Source organism: Trachurus japonicus, chromosome 1 (genome assembly GCF_045865225.1).
Source record: "Trachurus japonicus isolate A0001 chromosome 1, Traja_1.0".
In the NCBI taxonomy this organism is placed as follows: Eukaryota; Metazoa; Chordata; class Actinopteri; order Carangiformes; family Carangidae; genus Trachurus; species Trachurus japonicus.
Window position 1 is genome coordinate 20,866,467 of NC_140907.1, and position 19,104 is coordinate 20,885,570.

General features: G+C 42.7%; 1 protein-coding gene across 4 annotated transcripts; it reads left to right on the top strand.

Moving 5' to 3' along the window:
- The first annotated feature begins 2,059 nt into the window (after window positions 1-2,059).
- Window positions 2,060-18,404, top strand: galnt7 (UDP-N-acetyl-alpha-D-galactosamine: polypeptide N-acetylgalactosaminyltransferase 7). Of its 4 annotated transcripts, none has more exons than XM_085779940.1 (15): window positions 2,060-2,245; window positions 6,063-6,177; window positions 6,767-7,088; window positions 8,917-9,083; window positions 9,543-9,673; window positions 10,835-10,914; window positions 11,860-12,042; window positions 13,270-13,387; window positions 13,502-13,624; window positions 13,739-13,854; window positions 14,333-14,435; window positions 14,561-14,659; window positions 14,882-15,010; window positions 15,305-15,335; window positions 16,270-18,404. In XM_085779940.1, exons 1-15 carry the CDS (start codon window positions 2,123-2,125, stop codon window positions 16,374-16,376), a joined length of 1,947 nt encoding a protein of 648 aa, XP_085636066.1. In that variant the 5' UTR covers window positions 2,060-2,122; the 3' UTR covers window positions 16,377-18,404. The 4 variants fall into 4 exon arrangements, with proteins under 4 accessions (XP_085636066.1, XP_085636059.1, XP_085636083.1 ...); XM_085779933.1 differs by lacking the exon at window positions 11,860-12,042 and adding an exon at window positions 12,307-12,489 and having other exon boundaries at window positions 2,061-2,245; XM_085779957.1 differs by having other exon boundaries at window positions 2,061-2,245; window positions 6,066-6,177.
- The last annotated feature ends 700 nt before the right edge of the window (window positions 18,405-19,104 follow it).

Below are 19,104 nucleotides of genomic sequence, written 5' to 3' on the forward strand. Positions count from 1 at the left end.
TGCAAATGTACTGGAAAAATGGGAGCTGTGACTGGTATACCTAATATATTATATTACATGGATTAAATGTGAGTCCAAGACACTGACTTTTTGTATTGACCAATGGGCACGTAGAACTGGCAAAAATGAAATAAATGAAAATGTAAAATGATTTTTTTTTCTTATGAATACAAATACTTCTTAATCAGTCACAGGTAAAAGGAAAACAGTTTACATATGTAATATATTTGTTGTTCAATAACTTCATTGATTTGATAAGAGAATTTATTTCTTGGCGAAAAGGACAATTTTTTGTTCGGTTGATTTGAAAACAAATTCTGTTTGGGAATGGGGATAAAAAAAAAGTATTTAGGATAATGAAGTTAATTCAATATTAAAGAACCCCATCATTTTGATAATGATACAAATCAGGTAGAAGGATGAGAGAGTATTGTCAAAAAAGGAATTAACATTTCTTAGGAATAATTGGAAAACTTACTATAACACTCAGGGAGGCATAATGAAGTACATTTAATTGGGTACTTTGCTTTGGCATGTTTTGTGAGTGTTCTTGCCTTACTTAAGCATTGTTTTTTCATAAAGCTATAACTTTTACTTGACCACACTTCAAAGAAAACTATAGTGACACTACTTCTATGAAGTAGAATGAAGAAGTCTTACTATTCTACACGTCCTTGTCAACCAGTAGGGTGTCTTTCAGTGAGACATGAGGTGGAACAAAACAACAGTTTGTTGACATAAAAAATACACTTGTAAATCTGAATGAACTCAAGTAAAAGTCTGACTGATGCGACCAACTTCCACTTGTACTGGCACCGTATTGTCTCATCTGTAGCCATGGAGTTGTGTGCTTTATCAAACATGTGGTGCCCCCATTATATTAAAACTGACACACTTGACATTACATTTGTTCCAATTTCTCCGATTTCTTTCCTCAGTATTTTACATTCAGTTGAGTGGACATTTGTCTTTCTTTCTTTTCTCTTTTTTATATCCCTGCCCCCCCATATCTTTGTGACGTGGCCATAACAATGGACACAGTCACACTGCCCACTTAGTAGCCTACCTGACACGCACGTCAGGAATGAAGAGCCTGTTCTGTGACAGTCCTGCTATTTATCTCCCACACCCGGTAAAACCTGCTTTGACATCCGTGAGCTCTGCAACTCATTTACTCACTAAACCTGTGGGACACGACGAGCTTAAAATGTACACAATTTTAATATGAATATATTATATTTATATAGTAATATACGGAATAAAAGGGGAATAATATGTGTGTGAGAATGAGTTTTTATTTTATCCATTAAGTTTATGGAGGCAGTGCGGCCTTCATCAACTCTTGTTAACATTTCCATGTTTCCCACATTCTGTGTCATAAACTATAAACTGTTTTCTTGTATGTAACAACATCTATTGCACGTCTGCCCGCCCTGGGTGCAGGGATCCCTCCTGTTGCTCACCCTTTGTTTTTCCCTGTTAAAAGGGTTTTCCATGGAGTTTTTCCTCAGTCGATGTGAGGATCTAAGGGCAGAGGATGTTGTTGTGATGCCATGCCCTTTGAGACAAACTGTTTGTAAAAACGGGCTATACAAATAAAATTGCCTTGCCTTGCCTTGCCTTGCCCCCTTGCCCTGCTGCTCTCTCATGGCCACACTGCGGGGCGGGGCGGGGCGGAGGGGCGGACTGGTTGGGGTAGGGGGTGGGGGCTGCTCCACTGGAGCCTTGTCAGCAGTACCGTAAGCAGCAGAGCTGGGGCTCAACTATCCAGAAGGAGGCGGGCAGAGGAGAGGAGTCCCTGCGACAGACAGGAGCCTGCTTAGCCTGATGTTAGTCCCCCTAGATATCACAGCAGTAAGTTAGTACCTGGGCCTGGCTGTCGTCGACTCTCGGTCATCCTCGGTGTCTAAACCCACCGCACCGACAGCTGCCCGGTAGTGAGGCCGCCTGGACGACCTGCCAGCCGGTTACCCAGCTCCCTCTCTCCCTCCCTCTGCTCGGAGTAGCAGCAGCAGCAGCAGCAGCAGCTAACTAACCTAGCCTAGCCGTCGGCAGCAGCAGCAGCAGCAGCAGCAGCAGCAGCAGCAGCAGCCCGGGTCAGAGCCCAGGAAGAGCGGCCAACATGAGGCTGAAAGTCGGATTCATTTTGCGGAGCCTGCTCGTCGTTGGGACGTTTCTTGGCTTGGTGCTGCTCTGGTCCTCTCTCTCACCGAAACCCAGTGATGAAAGTCCCTTCGAAAAACGGGTGAGTGGGCTCCCTACAGAAATATATATATAAAAAAAATCCGGTTCACCCCCGAACTAGTAACGTTAGTGTCGAAACAAGAAGTGCCATGTAGCGTTGACGGCTACCGGAGCTTGCTAGCACACTGCAACTTCCCACCGGAACAGCAGGTCTCCTTAGAAATGCACCATGATGACCTGTGTGTTTGTGTGTGTGAAACCGGAGTGAGGCTGATGAATGACAATAATGTCAGGACACACAGACAGACAGACGGACCGGTGCTGCCGACCCAGCAGCAGCAGCACATGAACGGTCTTGGTCTTGTAGTTGCTGCCTAGCTACAGGTCGAACGTTACTACACTGGTTGTCATGGAGATCGGTTCGCACAGTAGCTGCCTTCTGATGAACGGAGGATCGACCACCGCATCATCCTCCGTCGTTTCGTTTCGTTTTGTAGCAGCAGCGGCACCGTGTTTTATTTGTGGCACAGTGCCGAGCCGAGCCAGAGGTCGCGGCCGTGTGAACCTCCGCCACCACAGGTCCACACCAGGATGCAGATCCGTGTGAGTGTGTCACCATCCCCTCAGCCAGTCGCTGTGAGGCGGAGCTGAACTGCTGGTTATCTGCGAGTTTAGTTAGTTTAGTTTAGTCCTGTCTTCCGTTTTAAAAAAGTATGTCAACCCAAACCCCCAACTGCCAGCGGTGACATTTCTTTCTCTTTTTTTTTTTGCCTTGATTATTTATGGTTACATGGTTACACCATTCAAATTAATTCAATATTATTTAGAAAAGAAGGGACAACTCATAGCTTATTCATAGGATGTACACATTTGGATGTAAATATACCAGATTGTAGCCCCAGATTAATTTCCATCGGTTGTCCCATAGCAGGTTGATGTTATAGACGAAGAGACATTCAGAAAGTAAAAACATTAACACCAAGACAATAGATTAGATTATGTAAAACCATGCTGCAAGGCAGGGACCACAACCTGTTGGGTAGTGATGGAAGTATGTACTGTAGGATTTAATTAACATAGCCTATCCACAGTGTAGATCTGGTGTTACCTACATAGACAGGATGTTTTTTAAATGGCAGTTTATTATGGTTCAGGTAAATGCTGCAGGATTTAATAGCCTGCACCTGTCTTAATAAGCAATAAAAGACCGAAGCACAACCTTTCTTTACAGATGGGTCTGTTTAGTAATGTAGCAATTGCTACTACTGTGGTGTGGATACAGACTACTGTGTATAGTAGCCTACATGGCCTGCATAGATGTGACAGTGGCACACCCTGGGGTTTTTCACATAGTCAAGGAAGTAATTAAGGCCTGTTATTAAATGTCATTATTTTAAGATAAAAAATAAGGAAGCAGTTCAAGTTGCAACAGATTCATAAGCACACTTAAGAAAAATGTAACTTTTAGGGATGTTTTGCAAGTTTGAAATTGATTCTTCACTCAATACATCTACTCATCAAATAGTAGTAATTGATTAACACCTTTGTAGGAATAATGGTCCGAGGTTACTAAGATTTACTTTTTTAAAGAACACCATGCAGCCGTTCAAGAGTTGTGACCGGTCACAGAAAAAAAACGTAAACTGCGCTAAAGTTCATGTTCTCCAAAAACGGAGTTCCCCTGTAAGTCGGATAGAGAACAGGCCCTTTTTCAGGGAGGGAGATACTGGTGAACCTGCAGCTGTGGAAGTAAATGAAACACTTCCTCCAGGTCAATGATGACAAACCCTCTGGTTGTTGGTCAGAGCTTGAGCCTCCAGCAACAAAGTGATCCACAACATAATGAAAACAAGCACAGCCTCCAGTCCAGACCTAAACCACATGGATCTGATTAGGGATGAAGTGGACTGATGTTGTTGACAGTGACTCATCTGTGGGAACTTGTACAACAGTGTTAGAAAACAGTATTTGGTTTTTACTGCAGGGATGATGCTCTGAAAGCAGCATCAGTGATTTAAATTTGATCCTGGTGGTCGACTCATGGGTGGTCAGTGAAGGTCAGTGGTGAGTAGTGAAGGGACATGAGCCGTTTTGGGCTGATTTAAGACCAGGTGGCTGCTGCTTTTTCCATCTGCAAGGGTACTGCACGTGAAGGAGACTCTCCAGAAGAAGAGTCTAGTAGAGGTGAGAGATAGAACTGGGTAGGTAGCATACTTTTACACATCACGTCTTGTAACTGGCCTTAAATAAACAACAGAGTGATGAATGTAGTTCACAAGGAGGCTGGTTAATGTTTGACCACCGCAGCACCTTTGATATGAATCTCTCTGATTGTCACTGCAAGGCCGGGAACACACTCGATATTGGTGATCTGCAGCACAGGGGCATTTGGGTGCACGTCACCGCCCAGCTCAATCTCTTTTCATAGTATTTAGAGGATTTGGGGAGAAATAGTTGAGAGGTCAACTGATCTCGATTTGAGTTTCCCTTGTCTCGGGATTAAGAAACCCAGAGTTTTCACTAAACCCACTTTCCAGTGTAGACACCAGAAGTTATACTCTGTCTGCTTGTTGACAAAACAAACTCATCAAGGCTCAAAGCCTGTTCATAACCAGTGAAACATCAAAGCAAGTTGGAGGATGGTCTTGAAATCAAGCTTCTATCATAGGATTGGTACACTAACTCTTTATGGCTGATCGATCAGTTTTACTTGGATCAAGCAGTCTCATTAGTTAGAGAACACAATTATCCGTAAAAGTACATTTTGATCTGTTCTGGGAAGGAGCATAATATTGTGTGACCCATTCACAGGGCCCTTTTAAAGGGGTTTTCTAAGGCAACCAAAATGTTTTGTAATTAAAGACCCTGAAACTTTCCTTCTAGTCCTTTAATTGTTTGCTGTAGGGATATCCAGTAGAGTTGCACAGTTAATTGAAACTAATATGGCCAAGTGCAATATCCAACTGAAATTGCAATTTCGGGCAAAATAATCACCATGTGTTATGTTTGTTTGTTTTGTTTCTTTGCATATCATGCAGCAGTAAACCTACTCATTCATTGGCTTTCACTTTGTCTACACGTTACCTCAGGTGTGGTGTTCTGTATATCAGCTCTCATGGAATAACTTGGTTGGAGCTAACTGTTGTCTAATGGTATTTATCGACTGCAGTTCAACCATCCAGGGTCAAACTGAACCACACTGAAGTGAGCTGAATGAGAGACACGCAGGTGCGACACTGTAGCAAACTTGATCAGCTTGTTTGGGCAGGTGATGCACACAAACCTGAAAACCCTGAAAACGTCAAATGATGTAACCAAAAAAGAATGATGAATATGGAATATATTATCCACCTACAGTGTATTTAAGTTTAGTACATTCTTCTGAAAACATTACATTGAAATAGATTTTTTTGCTGTATATCTATATTTAAATTGTAATGCATTTTGGCAGTACTGAGCAGGACATATCCTAGGCTAAAACCAACGCTTTTTTTTTCTAAATAATGTGTGACAAATTATGTAAAATTTGTCAAGAATATACATAGTGTTGCATTGCAAAAGTGTATTACATTTATTCCACATCTGAGTCCAGATTTATTTTTCTGTTTATAGTCGGATATTTATGAAAAAATACCGGTTACACCACTTGACATTGGGTTGCATCACGTCATTGACCCAAAAAAGCAACAGAACAGAGAGATGCTGCCTGCACTCACCCCGCATGTTGGTAACAGACTCTTATCAGCTCACTGTCACTCAATATAAAGTTGGTCGAGAGGGATACCTAATTGTTTTCTTGTGTTATTCTACATTGCTCCGTCACCCACTGGTCTTCTCTGATGTATTGCTACTGATGATGCTCCCTGTTTGGCTCCCAGCAGGAGGACAGTCTGCTGCCCAAAGGAGGCCCTGCAGATCAGTTTAAGCCTGTGGTTCCCTGGCCTCACGTGGAGGGGGTCGAGGTCGACCTCAACTCCATCAGACTCAAGCATGGTGAGATCAGTAAAAACTTTTTCATTCATTTGGAGACAAGTGAACACATTTAGAGCAGCTCTGCAGACTGTTGAATCTACTAAACACAGTGGCTTCGTTTGCCCCGATACTGATGTTACTTTGTCATAATTCAAGCTGCACTAGTAAGAAGTTTTAACGACTGACTGAAAAGGTGTGACTGCTTAAACCTATGTTGACCCAGAGGGGTCAACACAATACAAACAAGTACATAGCAATAATACAAATGCACATTGAGCCATAGAACAAATACATTTAATGCCAGATGTCAGAACAGATGTGATCAGCGGTCCAGCTGATTTACTGCTCCTGGCTGCTGGGGGACAATAATTGCTGTTGGACAGATAGACTATGATTATTAATCTTTCTATTGTATATTTTCTCCACTGCACATGCAGTTGTGTCCTGTCCCAAGAACGAGAGAGCTTACCAGGCCAAGTGGGTGTGCAAACATTAGAAGGAAAACTGTAAAAATGTCTCAAAGTAGAGTCTTCTTTTCCGTTTTCCTTTGCTACTGAATGTTGTCGTGGTATTTTGTCATCCTTTGATGTCTTAATATTGTTGTGACCAGAAGGAGAGGACCTTCCCCAGAACCCCCAGGCGCAGGAGCCAAACCAGAAGCAGGTCATCCAGCAGCAGTATGTGACATTCAAACCCCACACGCATGCCTACGCCAGCCCCGTCCTGAAGAAAGGCATCCTGGGAAACTTTGAGCCCAAGGAACCTGAGCCTCAAGGGGTCCCCGGTGGTCCCGGAGAGGGAGCTAAGCCTTTTGTCCTGGGTCCGGAGTACAAAGACTCAGTCCAGGCGTCCATCAAGGAGTTTGGCTTCAACATGGTGGCCAGCGACATGATCTCACTGGACAGAACCATCAGTGATATACGTCATGAAGAGTGAGTGCCGCTGCTCGTACTGATTCATATCGTTGCTTCTGTTGACTGTGATACGTTGTAGGTTTTTACAGTGTTACAACTGCAATACTGTGATTTCAGCTGGACATTTGATGTTTTTTGCAGTTGGGCAGCCCTAGTGCAATTACAAGATACAGATACATAGGTATTCTTAATAACAAACTAACTTTTTTACAGTAGTTCTATAGGTGACTTAAAGAGGAACTATGCAGGATTTGTAGCTTAACTATGATCCATTTTTATTTCAGGCTCTCTGCCTTCCACCTAGCGTCTCTTTGCTGAAAACCAACCTTGTAAGATCAGTGCCGCCGCGTAACCCGTAATCTCTTGTTTATGACACTTTAAACGACAGAAATATACACATCGTAACATCATATGATATATAACATTATGTACCGCTCTATTGATTGATTTCTTGCCAGCTTCGTTGTAAACAAATGCACATGGCCGGTAGGAGGGTTAGCAAAACAGCGGAAAAGCAACCAGACTTACATAGTTCCTCTTTAATGTTATGTTACATGACATGAGCCTCTGCATGAGAGAGAGCTGAGTAAGTCTCTCTCTCTCCCATGGATAACCTCAGAGATGCAGTTGGAGGACAAATACACTTCATGGCTATGTGGCTATGTTGAAACAACAAGCAGCACTTCGGTACAATCAACTGAACATTGTGTATGTGAGTGAGTGCGTGCGCTTGTTGTATCATAGGTTATATGCGGCTGCAGGGAAGATTATACTGTCAAGTTACTATGAAGTTTAGAAAGTTAATTATTCTAGAAATGACCATGATGCCTCTTCACATATTAACACACACACACACACACACATACACACACACACACACACACACACACACACACTGACACACACACAAAAGGCATTAACTCAGACCTGCCCCACATTCACGATCAGTCTAGAGGAGATGTGTATTTAAGGGTGTGTCTATATTTATAGCACTTTGCTACAACACCTGGTATGTGTGTATTTTACTGCGATTGTTATCCACAATGAGCAACCGACAGCGTCACCTAATAAAAGCTAAGAGAAAACACAATGGAGGAGGCGCTGTTCGCACACTTAGCAGCCTATTTCTTTAGACCTCTACACACAGTAGGAGTTTTAACAGTTTCAGTTGTAATTCTGGTCTGGTACTGTAGCACATCGCACCTTTGTTCAGTGATTCAGGTAGGTGGGTCTATTGTTGTGATCACTGACGGTGGTGAAACGGTAAACAATAACAAATCATAGCTTTTCTCAATAGCTAGCTACACAGCTTGTTGTTTTAAAGTCACCTTTAGCTATAGGTTATTTTCTGGGGCCAATACTGATTATTAGTTAAAAAGGAGAGAGATGACTGATATTTGAAACCCATCCAACAGTGTTCGAGTCCTAAGGTGAAAGACCATTAAGAACTAAAAACAACACATACCAGCACAAAACTACTGCTACAAAAAGTCTATAGACACCTGCTGTGGTGTTTCTATCATTTTGTCAAATTGAAATGAACACACTAAACAACAGCATGTGAGTCACTCGCACATCTCCAGTACCGATACCGCCTACAGCTCTGTAGAAGAACAAGCGGCTTCCCATTTTCAGACTTTTACATCCATCGACTCCTTATGGGTTCTTGTTACATCCGTACCTGCTGGCCCTTTATTTACCTCGTAGGAGATCCAGCTATCACAACTCAAACCTTTCTGCTTGTGCAACCACCAGTGAGCTTCTTGTCCAGTGCTGTGACATTACATTAGCGACAGCAGCATGAATGTAACTGACCTGTACTTGCTGCTCTGTCCCTCTCCTCCAGATGTAAGTACTGGCATTATGACGACAGGCTGCTGACCTCCAGTGTGGTGATAGTCTTCCATAACGAAGGCTGGTCTACGCTGATGAGAACTATCCACAGCGTCATCAAGAGGACTCCCAGGAGGTACCTGGCGGAGATAGTCATGATAGACGACTTCAGCAACAAAGGTGGGTTTGCTTTGATCAAAGATGATGTTGAATGCAAAATCACAGGACTGACAGTGGAGGAGTTGGCTTTTAATTGGTTGCCCTCTTGTAATGTATATATTGAATTATCTATGGTATTTTCAAAATAAAATAAAATAAATTATTCTGCTTCAATGTTAGAGTATGATATTTGTCTAAATATTAAATATATGATATTGTAGTGGAGTAAGGCGTTTCCAAAAAAGATAATACTCCATAAAATACAGATAACAACACACTCAAGTAAATGTACTTCCTTACTGTCTGTACAAAGTGAAAAGTAATTAAACCCGGCTGCAGGTGAGGAATGATGACAGTTGTTTTAAACCCACAAAGAGAAATGGACACTAAGCTACAGATGAGGAAACATGGTTTTACAGTTAATGTACAGAAGTGGTGACTGTGTGTGGTTGGGTGTGTGTGTGTTTATGTTCATGGCAGTGCATCTGAAGGAGCGTTTGGAGGAGTACATCAAACAGTGGAACGGTCTGGTCAAAGTCTACAGGAATGAGAAGAGAGAAGGACTGATCCAGGCCAGGAGCATCGGAGCCAGGCTGGCCGATAAAGGACAGGTATGGTACAGTATGGTCTCAGTGCTGCTGCGTCACTGACAGTGTTTTGCCCCTTTTCCACTACACAGTCACAGCACTGCTCGCTTCGGCTCGGTTCAGGTCTTTTTCCATTACAGCCGATTACTTCATAGTTCCTCCTCAACGTGGGCGAGGTCGTCATAACACGGCTGCTACAGTTGCATGATCGTCTTGCTCTCTTTTTCCGATCCTCTCGTCAGCTCCAAACTCACTCGTCTCCACCTCGATTACGGAGGACGGTGTGGTTTTGTGCACAGCAGCCACTTAACTCATGTGAAAGAATAACATCAGTCTCAGTACAGATCAGGTACAGTTGCTGGCGTGTTTTTAAAGGGATAGTTCAACATTTTGGCAAATTGGCCCATTGCCATAATCCCTATAGATTTAGGAGTAGGTTTGTTACCTTTAATTGCCGGTGCAAGCTGTTTCACCACGCTATAAGATAATAACAGAGCGTTACGAGATGGGAGTTATTTTCAAGGTAAATTCATGCAAAACCACTGATGTACATTCCTGTCAGGGACAGTTTTTCAGCAAGCAATCTCTGCATTTGCCTCGAAAACAACTTTGTCTCGTAACACTCCGTTATTATCTCATAGCGTGGTGAATGTGCAGGTCACAACTTGTCCACGAGAGCGTTTTGGAGTTGTGTATTTGATGAGTTTGATGAGGGAAACCAAGATATCCCATGAGCCTCCGTTGCGTAGCTCTGAGCAGCTCGCTGCTTGGCTTTGCCGTTCTAAATAGCTTACACCGACAAATAAAGGTAACGAACCTACTGCTATGACTATAGGGATTATGGCAATGGGCCAATTTGCCAAAATGTTGAACTATCCCTTTAAAATTAGCAGGTTTGATTCTTGTATCAGATGTCACACTGGCCACTCTTCCGGTGATGATGCTCTGGCCAATCAGTGGATGGCAGTCGGTTGACGTCACGTTTTAATAGGCGTTACCAAAAAAGTACCTGGTACCAGATACTAGGGGCCAGTGGAAAAACAAAACCAAGTCGAGTCAAGTCGAGCCGATAGCGGCTAGCGGAAAAGGGCTGTTACTGTTACTAGTGTGTGGATATTTGTCAGTGAATTTGTTGTTAAGCTGCGACTACAGGGAAAGAATCATCCAGCTGTTTGTTTCTTTTAGGTGCTAATCTACCTGGATGCTCACTGTGAGGTTGGAGTCAACTGGTATGCTCCACTGATTGCACCCATTTCAAAAGACAGGTAACACACACACACAAACACACACGCACAAACACAGAGTTCAGCCTCACACATAAGAGCTGTCAGACAGACCGTTATTACGCAGTTGAAGCCAGTTCATTAAATCTGAATTTATTTTCTACAAATTGTGGTGTACAGTATGTTCCCACAAACACAGGATTAAACATTTATTCTGCTCAGTTTATGAGTAACTGACTGTTGGTACATGCAAATATGCATCATCATGATCAGTGATGGTTGAATTTCATGTCTGTGATTTCACCTTTATTCTAAAATACAGGATACCTGCACAGCCTAGTCAAAGACGTAAGCCATATGTAGCATAATGATGTTTTTCCTATTTGTCCTCATGCAGTGGAAACAATTTATGAGTTGTCTGTTCTTAACATATGTTAAGCAGTGACTCGCACAGGACATAATGATTGTGGACATATCTACATACAATTATTATCATCACCAAAACAAACGAAAATGTCAAAGTTGTCATATTGACATCACATTCACACACAGATTATGAGTAACATACTGTACAAGAAAATACTCCACCTGTAACCGTGTCCGGTAGCTGCTGGTAGCCTCTGACCTGCTCAGTGAATCAGGTTGTTAACCAGTAGCTGAACTTGAGGGAACAGAAAACATCCTTTCATCCACGCCTTACTCTTCTCACAGTCTCTGTGTTGTGTTAAAACAGAAACACACAGAGTCGTTCAGTTACAGCAGCTAGAAATGCAAACCAACTTTGCTTCCTGTTCATCACCTAGCTGTGACTTTGCTATTAAGTAACAGTGAGTTAATCCAAGGCAAACATAAAGCGGTAGGCTGTAACAGTTAACAATGCACATTATATCTGTCATTTATTGGCATTATCATCATAATGCAATACAGACACAGATGTGTATGTGTGTGTGTCCGTGCGTGCATCCGTTTGTGTGTGTGTGTGTGTAGGAAAGTATGCACAGTACCACTGATAGACTATATAGATGGTAATGAGTACACTATGGAGCCCCAGCAAGGTGGAGATGAGGACGGCCTGGCCAGAGGAGCATGGGACTGGAGCCTGCTCTGGAAGAGAGTGCCGCTTAGCCAGAGAGAGAAGTCCAAGAGAAAACACACTACTGCGCCCTACCGGTACACACGCCACAGCTAGCATGCTAACATTCATCCCTCTGTTCTGTTTGTGTCTCTGTCTCCCATTCCTTCGTCCCACCTGTCCTGTCCTCCGCTGTGTCTCGCTCTGTCTCGGTCTCTAACACCCCACCCCCCCCATGTCTTTGCGTTTTTACTGGCACCGCTCTCCGTCTTGTCTTGCGTTTTTTTGTCCCTTCATGTACACCCCCCCTCCTCCCCTCCACCATGTATCTTGTATGCATGGCCCCACCCTTATTCTGTCAGAACGGTGTGCACGGTGCCTCTGATCGACTCCATCAATGGCCAGGTGTTCACCATGGATCCCCAGGGTGGAGGAGACAACGACGGCTTTGCTAGAGGAGCCTGGGATTGGAGCATGCTCTGGAAGAGAATACCTCTGGGTGACAGAGAAAAAACACTCAGAAAAACTCAGACTGAGCCATATAGGTACACAACAGAGTCAATGGAAGACAGTTTATCTGGATCAATGCTATTTTGAAATGTTTGGCAGGAAGTCTGGGGTTTATGGGTATCAACAGGTATTATAAAACAATTTCAATTTGGGGAAACTCGTCTAACCCTTGTATCACAACTAACCAACTAAACCAAACCTGTCTCACTGTCGTCCTGTCCATTGGCTGCTCTAATGTCTCGACAAGTGGGAGTTAATTGGTGTTTCCCTACAGTGTTGCTGTATTTAATGGGATATGTCTTCTACTCTCAGTCTGACTCTACTGTTCTGAGTATAACTGCAGTCATTTTGGTAAATTTTCAAATTTCCAATTGTATTGGGAGGGGGCTTCTCTAAATCTGTGTTTTCTTTTAAACCCCCTGAAGCACAGGGGTATCAGTGGGCAGTGGTTGAGCTCTACTCTAAAGGTTGTGGGGATCATGAGTTCTGTCAGATCTACAGGGGAACTTCTGGTTTGAATCGGGTTCGGGCTGGGGCACCATCACCTTCCCCCTATCACTTTTTCATCCATCATATCTTTATTCCCCTCAGTTTTTCATGAATTTCTCCTTATGCCTTTTATTTTTATGTTGGTTTGTTCTTGTGTCCTCTTGAGTTCTCAATGTCATTAATCCTGACTGACAGACTGACTGTGCTTCAAGCCAGTGTGGCTGGTGTCATTGTTGATATTTTCACAGATAGAGCAGCTGTAATGTTGAGCTACACAGTGAAGCAGCTGCGTGAGCTCGTGTCTACATCTCTGTCTGTACCTGCAGGTCTCCAGCCATGGCAGGTGGTCTCTTTGCCATAGAGCGAGATTTCTTTTTTGAGCTGGGTCTGTATGACCCTGGGCTGCAGATATGGGGCGGAGAGAATTTTGAAATCTCCTATAAGGTAGAGTACGCTTTATTCTCGCTGAAGCTGAGTTTTCATTAAGATCATTTCAACCATGTGGAGCGATACTCACTCAGTCTCTCTCTCTCTCTGTCTCCATATGTGTGTGTCTAGATCTGGCAGTGTGGTGGCCAGCTGCTGTTTACACCGTGCTCTCGTGTCGGCCATATTTACAGACTTCAGGGATGGCAAGGGAACCCTCCACCTGCACATGTTGGATCCTCACCCACTCTGAAGGTGAAGCAGCTACGAGCGGATTCACACCCAACGCTAAAATAGACCAATGTGCACAGTCTTCCAACACTTTTTGCCAGCTATAAAAACACTGTCTGTCTGTGCGTGTGTGTACAGAACTATGTCCGTGTGGTGGAGGTATGGTGGGATGATTACAAAGACTACTTCTATGCCACTCGGCCTGAAACTCTCACCCTGGCCTACGGAGACATCAGTGACCTCAAACGTTTCAGGTATAACACACATACAACAGAGTAATGCACACTTTTGTTTCTACTCAGACTTTTAATTTGTGTTTCATCATCAGACTTTTCTACATCTTTCAGTTTCTTGTTTCCCACCAACTGTACACAGAGTTTTACAGTTTAGGACCAAATCTTCACAAAGCGGCTGCCGCTACAGTGTAGAAAAGTGCATTAAAAGACAATGAGTACAATGATGAGCTTATTGCTGCTGTTTGAAATCCGCTGCGTCAGCGCTGTGACCGAAGCTTGTGAACTGATGATACAGTACATTTACAGATTGATAAAACTTCCATTCATGTTGTCACTTTAAAATCTTTGCACAAGCTTGAACAGATGAACAGACAGACAGACAGATAGCCTGTCTCTCGTAAATGTCTAACTCATCGTGTTGTTTTATATAGTATATTCTTTCTCTCATGTACTAATAAATCTAATCTAATCAAATCAAACTGCTGTTTGTTGTCAGGGAGGAACATCGATGCAAGAGCTTCAAATGGTTCATGGAGGAAATAGCGTACGATATCCCTCTGCACTACCCTCTGCCTCCTAAAAATGTGGAGTGGGGGGAGGTAGGTGCACACAAACAAACACACACACACACACAAACAACTCGTTATAACCATGTAGTCAAACATTTTGTGACATAAGATTGTGTGTGTCTGTCCTGTGTGTGTGTGTGTGTGTGTGTGTGTAGATACGGGGCTTTGAGACGAGTTACTGTATTGACAGCATGGGACACACCAATGGAGGCAATGTGGAAATTGGACCGTGCCACAGGATGGGGGGAAACCAGGTAATGCAACACTTCAGGTGGTGTGCTGTTTGTCTACAGTGGCCCAGCTCAGTCCAGGTGACGTCTGGTCTGGACCTGGTCTGGTCTCTGTGGTTAATAGAAGTTTTGGACACACAAAAAAAATATGTTTTTCAATGTACTTACAAGTGTAGCTTCTTATTGTCTGACCAAGTAATAATAGTTTGCTGTTGAAAAAGTTAAACTGTGTGTGTGCGTGTGTAGTTATTCCGTCTCAATGAAGCCAACCAGTTGATGCAGTACGACCAGTGTCTGACCAGAGGATCGGATAATTCAGCTGTCATCATCACACACTGTGACGGGAACCAGCACACTGATTGGAAGTACTTTAAGGTCAGTCTGCCCCAGGGCAGCTGTGGCTACACACGTAGTTTACCACCACCGGTGTGAATGTGGTATGAATGAATAATGGTTTCTGTACGCGCTTTGGGTATCGGGTAACGGTAGAAAAGTGCTATATAAATGTAATCCATTATTATAAGGTATCACACACACATACATACATACGTACATTACATACATACATACATATACATACAATAAATGAATGAATTGTGGTTGGAAAGTTTTTATTAACAGCGAAAAGTGATGAAATTAACCTAAAAGCCTGTTTCTCTGTCCATCCAGGATCTCCATCGGTTCACTCATGTGCCAACAGGTAAATATCCGAAACCACAGAAAACACTTCTCATCTATTCTTCTTCATCATGATCATTATCATAACTGACAAGCAGTATTTCACCAATGGAAGAAGGATTGTAACAGATGATCAGCCAGTCAGTGCGGAGGGGAGGAGGAGGAGGATGGGGTGGGTGTGAAGGGGTCATAAGGAGATCTTTTTTTTTGACGTTTGATGCCTGTTCACTGCTGAGTGGACACAGGTGCAGCCGCTGCACTTGGGCCAGTGAAGGTGCTGCTTGAAGGCTTAACGGTTATAATCATTTACTGCTGATATGATGGTTGGTGTTTTTATATTGGACTCATATCTGAACGTAAAGTTGAATATAGTTGTGTTTGTTTTATGGTTGTTGACACTAATATAGTTTCTTGTGGAGTTCACCATTTTCTATTCTATTTGCTGTGAGTTTGGTATTTAACATTGTTTGAGCTTGTCTGCCCATCACGTTCTCATGGACTTCATATAACACCTTACCTAACAAAAAATGATTTTGGCCTTGTAAATGGGATATCTCAAGAACACATTGGCAACGAGGTGGACAGAAGAAAGCGAGGACAGATGATAGTTCAGTTGAAGTTTAAAGAGTTTTTATTGTCAAACGCTCTACCTGTCTTGAGTAAGGATACACACATTGACTCAGGAACAGGTCACCTACAATTACTTACTGTCGAAATCCTAATCCTTGTTACCATGGTCACCAAGCAGTTCAGATAGGATCTGCAAGTATGGCAGTTTCCTCCAACAGGGCCTCTGGGGTCTGTGTAAATGATGGTTTGCTCATGTTGTGTAAGATACACAAGCAGTAATTACACAAAGACACAAGAGACCAAATCTGTGGATCATGTGACGCAACTGTGAGGCAAATACATCCAGCGTGTTCCTGCCCTAATGTTGATCCGTATTCTCCTAACAGGGAAATGTCTGGACCGCTCTGACGTGCTCCACAAAGTGTTCCTATCAGACTGTGACAACAGTAAAACCACTCAGAAATGGGAGATGAACAACATCGTGGCTGTATGAAGGGTCGGAGCAGCAGCAGCAGGAGGAGTCGGGAATGGATCACAGTGGCTGTATGAGGACGTACACACCGATAAACACGCGCCAAGAAAACACATCCATACTATTAAGTTTACAGGTCTGTCGAGCCGATACTGTCCTTTTTTGAAGAAAAACTATTATTAAGTCAAGTCATTGTCGGTGCATCTCCAGCACGACGGTGTCAAAGGATCCACTGTTAACAGCTTCAACCCAAAACTCCTGGCACCAGCCAAAAATCTGCCTCTGTCAAACTTCAGTCCATAGATTCATCCCTGACACACACACACACACACACACACACACACACACACACACACACACACACACACACACACACACACACACACACACACACACACACACACACACACACACACACACACACACACACACACACTCCAGATGGCAGAAGAACTGTTGATGTGGAGGGTGAAGTTACTGGTCCACTGAACTGGAAACATGTTGGGCTCTGTCTTCGTCCTTCATGATGTTTGTGTTTACACCACGTCTCTATCTGTTCTTTTGGGCTCTCAGGTCTTTTCTAAACCACTACATTGATTTCTGAAATTAATCATATTAATTCTAACTATTCAGCAGGCTTGGCCCAATTAGACTTTTTCAATCAACTGTTAGCCAAACTGATTAGCTCATTTACCAAAGAGTCCTTTTTCTCTCGGTGGAGGATTCATTCACGTCGTCGTCATCAGTGTGTTTAACCAGGTGTTTGTACTGTACATACTCTGGCTGGCATCACCCTTGCTTTCAATCTGGAAAAGCATGTTTAAAACATAGATGTCAGAAAGAACATTTAATGGGAATATCGGAGGAGGAAACTCAGGTGAGCAGAATCTGTTTAAAATACCAGGAAACCAGCAATCATGTCCATGTCTTTTGAAAATCGAAATCGCAAGTTTGAATGTTGTTGACTCGGTGGTGTGGTGCTGATGTGTTAAAGGAGCCAGGAAATAATCAACCTGTGGAAACGACACACTGTCCTGTTCACTCAGCTGCTTCTTGAAGAGACAACAGGCTGCTGTCGGCATGTTAGTGAAAGTATGTCGCCTTTCCTCTGTAGAAACCGAGGCAATTAACACTCCTGTACGCACATATGAAACAGGCTTAACAAGACTCATACATATTGAAATGTATTTGGGTTTCCCTCATTTTTGCACTCCAGAGTCTGTGATCAGCATTTTTAGTATCCCCTGTCGAAGGAACACTCCGAGGTCAAAGCTAAAAAAAAAAACTAATCTGACAGGGTAACAAGTGTTTGACCACACAGCATCAGCAAAAGCTCGACCAGGGCACGCCTAGAAAAAGATGAAAACAGTGACCAATACTTGTTTCCTCCTACATGAAGCTCCAGAGTGTTTGTTTACCTAAACCAGCAGTCGTCCATCCCTTAGAGAATATTCTTTCAAAACCACAGCATGAGTAAAAGAAACCTGCACATTGTATTTTTATTTAGTTAACTTCGATTGGCTGCCATTTACTGTTGATTGCTGTTGTCTCGAATGAATTTTCAGCAGCTGCTACAGACACAATGATTTAGGCTCTGAAGAAGAGCACAGAGATGTGACTGGCAGAGCACTTCTGTGTGGCCCGTCTGCCTTCCTGACAGTCCGGATGACTATTTTCAGTAGCTGACCAGTTGACTGTGACTTAGTAACTGCCTGTCTGAAAAGGAAAGAAAAACACAAGATTGTTGGGTTGGGGAATGATTCAAGTGAGAAATGCACAACTTATGGTGGGGAATGAAACAAAGGACAAAAAAAATGTGACTCCCTTTTATGTTTTGTTTTTGCAAGGGAAAGAGGGTTTGGTGTATGGATTATCATGTATGCAATGTTTTGTACAATGTAAATAGATTTCTTTCTAAAGACGATCATGATGCATTTTGTGAAGGGCCTTGAATGATATTGTAAATATCTAACTTATAGCAGAGATTTAATAATGTGGGCTGAACAGCGGGTGACTGAGGAAAAATAAAAGACCTGATTTTTACTACGACCACTGTGTTGTGTTTCTGTTGTAATTTCAAAAGGATCAGTGACTATTGTGTTGTGGGGGAGTGGGGGCAGAAAACCAAAACAAGAATAATAGTTCTCTGAACAGTTAAAAGCTGTTTTCTTCATGAAGTCATTGAAGAGTAACTGTGTAGCCTACTGAACAGTGAACAGAAACACACCCCCTCTTTGTGTTGCAATCTGAATTTCTCTGGGCTTAAATGTGAGTAGTTGGTTTGGTAATAGGTGCACATTCATGCATGTGACTTTGTCCCTGTTAAACCAAGATTTTTACACACAAATGATCAATGATTTTACAGAGGATGGAACAAATTCAATTTTGTCGTCGCTATTGACAGCTAAAGTTGTCATATCTCAACAAATTGACCACTTAAAAGACATCCCAGAAATAAACCCACATGTGATACTGCACGTCAAGAAGGCTGAGCTGACCACAGTGAGACGTAAACTGTATCAGAGTGAAACTGAAAACAAAACAAGGTGCCAAGCATTATTGAGGCCTTAGGTCTATTACAAGAAAGCTTTATTTTATTTTGTTCTAATTTATTTTTCACATCATTTATCAGTTATAATGTTATAGCAGTGTTTACATTGTATGCTCTGCTTAACAAGCAAGTAACTGTTGATGTAATGTGACTGTTGTACTAATTAATAAAGAAAATAAAGTTTTTTAATAAATGAAG